Consider the following 10582-nt stretch of genomic DNA (forward strand, 5'->3'; position numbering starts at 1 on the left):
AAGGTAAGGGGAAAAGAGGAGTTTGGTGTCACAGAAATGAGAATGTCCAGCCAGGTACGGCAGCTCAAGCCTGTGATCCCACTTTGGGAGGCCAAGCTGGGAGGATCACCTGAGGTCAGGAATTCAAGACCAGCCTGGCCAACATGGTGAAACTCCATCTCTACTAGAAATACAAAAATCAGCTGGGCATGGTGGCAGGTGCCTGTAATCCCAGCTACTGGGGAGGCTGAAGCAGGAGAATCACTTGAAGCCAGAAGACGGAGGTTGCAGTGAGCCAAGATCATGCCACTGTACTCCAGCCTGGGTGACAGAGGGAGACAACATCTCAAATAAAAAAAAAAAGAAGTCAGGAAGTCCTTCTGGGATCTCCTCCCCTCCTGCTCAGCCAGAACAGCCCGGTAGCTGCATCCTGAACTGTGGTCCAACAGTCATCCGCTAGCTGCAATTACTGTTTTCTTCTCAAAGTGCTGCAAACCAATGGTGGAGACCAAGAACTGACGTCTCCTCTGGGATCCCAGGCCAAGCAAAAGATTAAAACAGAACCACCGATACGGTTTGGCTGTGTCCCCACCCAAATCTCATCTCGAACTGTAGCTCCCATAATTCTCATGTGTGGTGGGAGGGACCTGGTGGGAGATAATTCAATCATGGGGTGGTTCCCCAATACTGTTCTCATGGTGGTGAATAAGTCTCATGAGATCCGATAGTTTTATAACGGGAAACCCCTTTTGCTTAGCTGTCATTCTCTCTTGCCTGACGCTATGTAAGATGTGCCTTTGCCTTCTGACATGATTGTGAGGCCTCCCCAGTCCTGTGGAACTGTGAATCCATTAAATCTCTTTTTCTTTATAAATTACTCCGTCTCAGGTGTGTCTTTATCAGCAGTGTGAGAACAGACTAATATAACCACCAAGGGAAGGTTCTGTCCAATCGGATATGATTTCCAACCCTTCTATCTTTCCTCTATGACTGCTTTTATTTCTTCAAATCAAACTGGTGGAAAAGCAGCAACAAGTACCCGCAGGCTGCAAGCTTTTCAGCCACAAATATGTACCCAAGCGTGCGGCACTGAGCACAGCTGCTTTTGATTGAAAATCATTTCTCTCAAAAGCCTCGTGCAGCACTATAGAAGAAGCCAGCCTCACCTCCATGCTGTTTAAAGAGGCATAAATAATAAAACCGGGTGCATGTGTGACCCAGCACACCACTGGGAACTGGGCAGCAGAATTCTTGTTGCTGAGTGACTGACCTGCATGCCAGCTCCTCTCCTCCATCCCGCCACTTAGTGCTAGGAGAATAAAGCCAAGGCAATGCAATGGTCCATCAGACTTGGGAGCACCTCTGGGGGCCATTTCAGTGAAGGAAGAGCCTAGAACCGGAGCCCCAGTGAGGTCTGGGGAGTCCTGGAGGCTTCTTCAGGCAGTCCCGTCCCTGTCCCCCTAGACTGGGGTTTTGTTAAGAACTCATCATAAACACCGATGACGATAAGAATAAAGATGCTTCCTGCTGCCTTCTGCCACTGAGGGGATGGCAGGTGCTAGCCTTTTCACAAAAAACACAATCTCCCAGAGGAAAAAGTAGCCTGCTCAGGAAAGGGTCAGTGTTGTTTGACACACAGAAGATGCTTGACTTCTGTCAAACTGGATGGATTCAATTCAGGGAGAAAAAGCAATGACATTTTTCTTCTTTCAAAAAGGCCAGCCTAGGGCTGGTAACGAGCCTTTTTATTTTTTGAAAGATGCCACTTCCTCCAAGTTATTTTTCAAACTAAATTAGGCTGACAGCTTGGAACTGATGAGATCACAAACAAGGTCTTAATTTAGTTATGACCCAACCCCTTTTTCCCTCCAAAATGTTTTGGTGCGACAAGGAAAGGCCCCAGCTTGACTCCAGTCACTGTACTTTCACCACCTTCCTTTAAAAAGCAGGTAAAGGGTGCCGAAGCCTTTTACATCTTTTTTTTTTTTTTTTTTTTTTTTTTTTTTTTAAATGTCGTCCTACTGAGTTCATACTTTAAAGAAAAAACACTCTGGCTCAGTTCTTGTATCCACTCCCATCTCAAATCCTTTTACATCTCTTTCAGAATTCCTCCCAAGGGAGGAGATAACTGAGTCAACTCACTCCCGGGGATATTTCTCTACCTGTTCACAATGAGAGGATTATCGAAGCAGACCCAGGAGACGGCACTTCCAGAGCATGTGAAACCATCCCTGCGTGCTATGTCAACACTCAACACCCAGATGACTTCAAAAGGACACCCAGTAAAAGCCCACACAGCCACGTGACAGAGGGACGAGACGCCCACGTGAAACAAGGGCTCTATCGCTCTTCAAGACACAGGTTCATGACTCTCAAGAACTGGGAGCACCGAGAGGGTCACTAGGCATAAATGTCACAAAAGCCACTGGGTGTCTCCCGTCCTTATGCTCAGAATCCCCGCTGTCCTTCTGATGAGTCAGTCCTTCCTGGCCAGCCATAAGCGAGGCTGTGTAATTGTTTGTCATCTTCAAGGTGTATCTAATGGCTGGGAACTGAGATTTGTCTTCACTTCTATTTAGCTTGTGCTCTGCAGCACACAGTAGGGTTCTCAGTGAAGATGCAGGTTAGAGCCCATGGTGACCAGCTCTCCTCTTACAAAAAGCAGCAGCTTCCACTTGCCAACTGCCCTCCTCAACCGGGGGTTCAAAGGCCCACTCCAGACGCTGTGGCAGAGGCCACCAGCCACCTCTCTTCCTTGACAAATGGCTTGCTCATATATTTGTGACCAGTTTTTCAAAAAGATCTTGAGTTGCTTTTGAACTTCGTATCAAAATGAACTCTTTTAGAAGATCATACCCACCCACCCACTAATTTTCGATAGAAAAGATAAGGTTACCAAAACGAAGTGCAATGCCGACTCCTGACTTTGGATCACCCAGAATGACCATGTTCCAAGGCAAGTCGGATCACTCGCACCTCTGCTCTGCACGCTGCGTGGTTCCCACCTTGCTCACAACCAGACGGACCTCCTCGGTCACCATCGGCTTTGTGGAGCTCATCTTGCTTTCCGGCCTTGCTCTCGCTCAGCTCCACCACGCCGGCTTTCCTCCAGTTCCTCAAACACACCCCGGACGTTCTGCCTCAGTGTCTCCACGATTGCTGTTCCTTCAGGGCGAGCGCTCTTCACCACTGGGAAAGCCCCAAGGCTGGCTCCCTCACCTCCTTCACCCCTCCATTCCCAGGTCTCTCCATCACCCCAGCGTGCCCTTCCCCACCCCCGGCTGCCTCTGTCTCTCTCCATGGCACATCATCTCATCTTTCACCTGTGCACGTTTATCATCACTTCCCTCCCTATTGGGATGTATCCTGTTTTATTCACAGATACATCCCAATAGCCACAGAGCAGGTGCCAGCAAGCATGAGTGGGGTAGGCTGAGGACACAGGTCCTGCAGTGCATGTAGTTAAGGAATTGCCTTATCATTGGGCATCTTCTATGTGCATAGTCATTAAGCAATAATTCCTTCTTCCCCTAACCCCTGGTAACCTCTTATCTACTTTCTGTCTCTATGGACTATTCTGGATATTTCATACAAATGGAATCACATGACATTTAACCTTTTGTGACTGGCTCACTTCACTCGGCTTATTTCAAGGTTCATCATGACTCCTTCCACAGAGTCCACTGCCGGGGGACCATCCTAATACACATCTAGCTTCCTATGACATGACATGCACACTGATGGCAACACCACAGATCAGACCTGTCCTGGGTGGGTGCAAAGGTGACACCAGTCTTCAGTGATACTAGCCTTCCATCAGGACAAGCTGAATTAGCTCCCTCTGTATTGGCATTGCATTGTTAGCCTGGGGTGGAACACGCTGTCCTTCTAAATGCCAAGATATTTTTCACGTGCACTAAAAAGTCTCTATTCTGTGCTATCATCAGTAGTTCACCTGAATTACATTTATCCTTGCTCAGTTTAATCTCGGTGGACTAGCTCTGGCATTTCCAGAGAATGAAGTATCTGGATCGTGGTTCTTATCTGTGATGCTACTTCCTGCTTCTGCTCTCCCTGCTTTTAGTTTTCCACATGGCTGACAACGAGGCTTCTGGGCTTTTACTCCAATCACTGGTCTGCACTGCAGGAGAAAATGCTGGTGGGAATACCACTTGCTGTTCTACTCAAACTTGCCCTCAGGCTGCTAATGGTCACTGACAAATTTCAGCCACCTGCAGAAACTCCAGCTTCACTATCACCCAGCCCTTCTCACCGCTCTATCCATTGGGACGTGCAATAGTGAGGAATAGCCTGACTTTTTGCTGCAATCTAGAAATGTAATGTCCATCGCAGTTCCTCACTTTACTAACCAAGTTATTCCATCAATGAGGAATCAAAGCTGAAGCAACATGACTTTTTCTTAGTGAACTCATGTTGACTGCTAGCAACCTCCACACAAACCATCTGTTCTCAAACTCTGCTCACCATCAGCTCTAGGCTCGCCAGTCCATGATTATTAGAATCGACCCCTCCCATCACCCTAGTGCTTTTTTTTTTCCACTTTAAGGTAACTTTGCCTTACATCAGACATAGAATTTCATTCATTCTCCATGGCACTTTAAAAATCATTTGTATTTCCAAATTCTTTCCATTCTCCAGGACCTAGTCCTGGTGACTAAAATTCACTTACGAGGCCTCTTTTATTCAACAAACACTTGCTGAGTGCCTACTGTATGACTGGCATGTGGCTTTGTTTAGAGTCTACACTTCCTCCAGTTCTACTTGGTAAGGAAGCTAAAAGCAAGCCAGCAGCTGACACCTGCTGACCCCATACTGTCACCCCAAGAAGTCTGCCATTCTTTCCCTTCCGCTTCTGAACATGGTCTTGATAGTAGCAGCCTATGGATATTACTGGTGTTTTATTTTATTGTTAGGGGGAAAATATATATATATATATATAAATACATATATTTACATGTAAATATATATAAATATATATATAAATCCATATATATACATGCACACATATAAAAACATAAAATGCCACTTAGTGTGCAATTCAGTGTCATTAAGTACATGCACAATGTTGGGAAACCATCATCACTATGTATTTCCAAAACATTTCCATCACCCCCATAGAAAATCTGTACTCAGTAAGCAATAATTCCCTCTTGCCCTAACCCTGGTAACCTCTTATCTACTTTCTGTCTCTATGGACTATTCTGGATATTTCATATAAATGGAGTCATATGACATTTGACCTTTTGTGACTGGCTCATCTCACTCGGCTTATTTTCAAGGTTCATCCGCATTGTGGCATATATCAGTACTTCATTCCTTTTCATGGCTGAATATTATTCCACTGTATGGATACAGCACATGGTCTATCCATGCATCTGCTGATGAGACACTGGAGTTGTTTTCACCTTTTGGCGAAATAACACTGTTATTGTGAATAACACTGCATTGGTCTATAAATATCTGTTTGAATACCTATTTCAATTCTTTTGGGTGTACAACTAGCAACTAATTGCTGGGTAATTAATTACAACTAGCAATTCATTAATTGTATGGTAATTTTGTTTGACTTTTCGAAGAGCCACCAAACTTCCCCACAGCGCCTACCACTTTATATTCCATCAGCAGTGTATGACAGTTGCAATTTTTTTTTTTATTAACAATCTTTGGTTCATCCAGACATTAGTCTCCCTCACCCCACTCTTGCAAATTTGCTTAAGCCATTTTAAAAATTACCCCTTGGTCTTTAGCAAATGACTTTTTAAAACTCAGAATGCAAGGGAGAATTTTCTCAAATTCTGTCAATTTTCTTAAAAACTGTCTTACTGCATATGGATTTTAACTCCCATCATTCTCGTCAACGAAGAATCAGCAATCTGATGGCTGGATGTGAATTCTACTTCCCACTCTCTAGCCGTGTGCTCCAGTTTCCTCCTCTGTAAACTGGGATCAGGAGTGCTTTAGTTTCTTACAGCTGCAGAACAAATTGCCACAAAGTCAGTGGCGTAAAACAACACACACATATTATCTTACAATTCTGGAGCTCTGACTTGGAAATGGGACTCATGGAGCTAAAATCGAGGTGTTAGCAGAGCTGGTTCTCACGGGAGACTGCAGGGCGAATTGGCTTTCTTGCCTTTTCCAGACTCTTAGCGGCTGCTTGCACTTCTTGGTTTATTGCTCCATCCTTCAGCTTCAAAGCCAGCAAAGCCGGAGGAGTCTTTCTCCTATTGCATTACTCTGACACCCAAAATCCTGCCCCTTTCTTCTACTTTTAAGGGCTCTGTAGTTAGACTGGGACCACCTGAATAAACTGGGGTAAACTCCCATGTAAAGGTCAGCTCATTTGTGCCTTAGTTCCCCTTTGCCATGTAACCTAACACAGTCACAGGTCCCAGGGATGGGATGTGGACACCTCTGAGGGCCGTTACTCTGCCTGCCACGGGCAGTAATGCCCCACTCAGAAGGCTGTTTCAAGGATTATTTCTAAATTCTTTCCATTCCTCGAAATCTAGTCCTGAAGACAAACTCATTGAAAAGGCATCTCTACTCATTTATTTGACGAATACCTATGAATTTTGAATTAATGAAACAAAGCATGTTTGTATTTTGGGGTTTTGGTGGTGGTTTTTGTTTGTTTGTTTTTCATACAGGGTCTTGCTCTGTTGCCCAGGCTGGAGTATAGTGGCGTGATCTCGGCTCACTGCAGCCTCCATCCCTTGGACTCAAGCAATCCTCCCACCTCAGCCTCCCCAATAGCTAGGACTACAGTCGCGTGCCACCATGCACTGGTTAATTTTTGTAATTTTTGTAGAGACAGGGTTTCACCATGCTGCTCATGCTGGTCTTGAACTTCTGAGCTCAAGCGATCCGGTTGACTTAGCCTCCCAAAGTCCTGGGATTATAGGCATGAGCCATTCTGCCCAGCCTGAAACAAAGCATGTTACACACTTAGAGCCTAGCATCCAGCAAGCACTCAATCAAGGCATCTATTATCACCGTATCATCTCTTCTGGAAATATGGTCCAAGCCAGAAGAATCTACTTCTTAGTCTAAACTTTGTGTGACCATGCTCCTAAAATCCAGTGAAGCACTGCTTTCTTTTCCAGCTATGAAATCCAACATGACTTTCCTCCAGGCCCTGAGGTCTGGCCTGCCTTTTGTGTTAAGGAAGATTTGGAACTGAGAGCAGCTTCCCTCATGGCTTCCCCTACCTGCTAGGAGATGAAACACCAGCGGGGCCAGCCAAGAGCTCCTGTCACGCTCTGGTCCTAGCAGCGGCATGGATGTTCCCTCCGCCCCATCTGGCCTGGTCTGCGATCTGTCGGGAACTGACCTTCTTAGCCTCCATCTGGCGCAGCGATATGCAGCATGACCCCAAAGCAGCCTCAGCTTGGCTTCTCCTCACTATAAGCGCACACCAAGCTCTCTAGAAAGTCCCAATGCCAGCCTCACGAATTCAGACGCCAGACGGATGAACAGGGTTTTAACAGAAGGCAAACTCCATCCTCCATCACAACCATGTGCTTCTGCTGAAGGCGCTCACTTCCACTTTGCATGCCAGCTGGGATTTGTTGTCCAGTGTCACAGGAGGACCATGGAGCCGTCTCAGGCCTCCAAAGTTTATTTCTAAGCAGCTACTCAGATACTGATGATGAGGTATACTTGAGTTGTTTTTTCAATGCCACAAGTATTGTCTTTTATTATATCTGGTTCTCAGTTTTAAAAGCATGTTTTCCTCTTTCTGTCTCAAAATGTGCTAGAAACCCTTGGTTAGGTCAGACCTGAGTCTCACAACAGAGACTCCCTGCTCATTTCCTGAGCTGCACTCTGGTCTTTGCTGAGAGAAGAAATACAAATCCTTCTCAGTACTGGGGCCTCTATCACACGGTCAGTAGGTCTGGGGACATGGGAGCCTCCATGCCAGGGATTTCCGGGCCAGAAAAGCAAATGAGCCGCAGCTTTGGCCTGCAGACTGAGAGGCTGGGCTGTGCTCGTCAGGGGCCCCAAGGAGACTCAGGAGCTGAAGACAGCCCGATGCGCAGATGTGACTGTGACTGCACAGGCTGGGAGGGGGCCTGCAGGGTCCTTGGGGACTGTGCAGGTGCCGCACACTCACGTCCCTTTCCTGAGATGAAGGGATGGGAGACCCCGACACCAGCATGCGGGGGTCCCTTCCTCTGAGATCACAACCAGGACCCCTCCTACTCATCATTTTAGGAACTGAGCTCACCCAGTTCCCCTGCTGCCTCCAGCAGGAGATTCTGCTAGTGCTGCCCAGCTGCTGTGGGGCAGAGCTTCCGTCTGCATTCCTCTCTCGAAAGGCTGGGCCACATCCTCCCATTCATTAGCTCTTGACTATAATTTCCTTCTGTCACCTTAAAATCGTATTTTCTTCCTGGCTTCCTCCCAGGCTCTCGCTTTCATCTATCTAAGGACAATCCCTCCTTGCTAATAAACCTCAAGTGGGAGGGCCAGCCCCTCCTGCCAGCCCTTTCATCTGCCCTTTGCAGAGGAAAACCAGCTCTCACCTGGGCATATGCCCAGCCATTGCCTCAGCCCACAGACTGCAGTTCCCACATAGACCTTAGAGCTCTCTTTCCTGCCCTAAATTCCAATTCTCAGATGTTCAGATAAGCTAAGAATCTTCTTGGCTCCCCTTGAAAACTCCCCAGCAAAACTGCCAGCAATTGCGAGCTGTGTTATGTTCTCCTAGGCCAAGCGTGTGCTGGGGAAGGTGGCTCCGTAATGTTCTTCGGAAATCTCATTAATCCCAGTCTTTTATGAACTGCATCCTCTCACTGCCTAACCATGCTGGGGTAATTATCTGACTTTGTGTCCTGACAGCTAGCATCAGAGGTGGAACACTATTAGCTTGACCCATTCCTTTGGCTTTGTCATTGATTTCATTGAGAAATTAAAGGTCTTCTGCATTTATTTTATGGTTAAAGAGATCATGAACAAAAACACAAATGTAAATCAACGATAAATAATTATTCTAAAATGGCATGAGTAAGCTCTGTATTCTGTAAGTAAAAGCCTCAAAAGAAGACAACAGCCGTGGTTAAATAAAGCACAACAATTTGTAAGTATCAGCGAAAATAAGGGTGAGAGAAAGAAAAATTCAGAATATTCGATTTCACAAATAACAACTCGGTAAATTTAAACTAAAAGCACTGTACTTAAAATATGAACATATACTGACGATGTAAAAATCATTTGGAAAGCTCAGTTTTGCTATTCTGAAACCACTGCAATTGTTATGAAATAATGTTCCCTGTCCTTATAAGGCTTTAAAAACAGGCATAAACTTCAAGACAACAAGCCTGTAAAAACTGTAATTGTTGTGTGTTATCATACAGGCTGTGCAGGGTATTTTACACACCGGCTTACAGTCATGCTGGGCCTTAATGAGTCTAACTAAAAGACTTTTTAGCAATTTTCATTTTGTACGGATTAGAGAGTATTAGTGGGGCCCATATGGTCTTCTATAAACTAGAAGATCAAACGAGAGAGTGTCTGCAGCCGGACCTCAGCTCTGGATGGCGTCTCTAATTCACCTATTCAAGTCAGTGGGGAGCAACTGCCCCCAAGGGTTACAGAGCATCAGGGACCCCAGAGGTCTTGGACTCTGTCCCCACGTACCACTGGGGCTGAGATGAATGGACTTAGCTATTCAATCATGAGCATGCTGGCACTGGAGATTCTGATCTACCTGTTGTCTGGAAGGTTTTAATATCACGGTTATATAAATTTCAAACAGTTTTATTTAACGGTGCTCCCAAACGAGCAATTGAAGAGCTGGAGAAACACATAATCCAGACGTTGGCAGGCCCAGGAATCGGATCAGCACCGAGGAAGAATCTGCCAGTGAAGTCCTGATTCTACTCTCCTAAAGAGAGTCAAAGCCAGGACCCAACTAAGTTCAGGCGCAGACCTGGGAGGGCATTTATTGTCTAGAGCACACAGTGGTGAAAAACGAAAACAAAACAAACAGAAAAACAAACAAGAACCCCTCCACAAAAAAAAAAAACTCAACTGTCTTTCTGTTCAAAGGTTTCTATAAAAATCCTTTCATGTGCTCTGAAAAACTCAGTTTGTTTCTGATCTAAATATCTCACTTCGCCTTAGGGAGCATTCATTATTCTCTACAGATTTCCTTTTGGTGATTCTGGTGTGAGTGGTGTGGAAACCGTCGGGGAAGGTTCCATGAGATCCTGCCCATCTTAGAAGTGTGGGCTTGGCTTTGCTGAGTTCTGGCCACTAAAGCTGTCCCCTCCTCTCGTCCCTGTGCCCACCCTCTGGCACTGACGGGTATAGTACCTGCCGTTCCTGGTATCGTGTTGCCGCATGTTCTTGATAAAATGGATCTTCTTAAAATTCTTTGGTCTGGGCGAACCTGAGAGAGTTCGACATCTGAAAAATAAAGTCATTTCAAAAACACAGTCAGTTGCCTACTGGACAGATGAGACATCTCCACACAAAGACAGGAAGGACCAGACAAATGGCTTGAGTCACCCCAGAGCAGGCAGAAGTCTTCGGGGATAATGAAAACAATGCAGCTGGAAGCAAGGAAGCTTAAAAA

At 45.8% G+C, this 10582-nt stretch overlaps 1 protein-coding gene across 2 annotated transcripts in view; it reads right to left on the minus strand.

Annotated features, from left to right (window-relative positions):
* CABLES1 (Cdk5 and Abl enzyme substrate 1) overlaps nucleotides 1-10582 on the minus strand; it is a 129992-nt gene that overhangs the window by 55172 nt on the left and 64238 nt on the right. For both annotated transcript variants that reach the window (XM_017498686.2, XM_037728037.1), the window contains exon 3: nucleotides 10321-10413. In XM_017498686.2, coding sequence (XP_017354175.1) covers nucleotides 10321-10413 — 93 coding nt within the window. The remainder of the gene's footprint in view (nucleotides 1-10320; nucleotides 10414-10582) is intronic.

This window comes from Cebus imitator, unplaced genomic scaffold (genome assembly GCF_001604975.1).
Source record: "Cebus imitator isolate Cc_AM_T3 unplaced genomic scaffold, Cebus_imitator-1.0 Scaffold12, whole genome shotgun sequence".
In the NCBI taxonomy this organism is placed as follows: Eukaryota; Metazoa; Chordata; class Mammalia; order Primates; family Cebidae; genus Cebus; species Cebus imitator.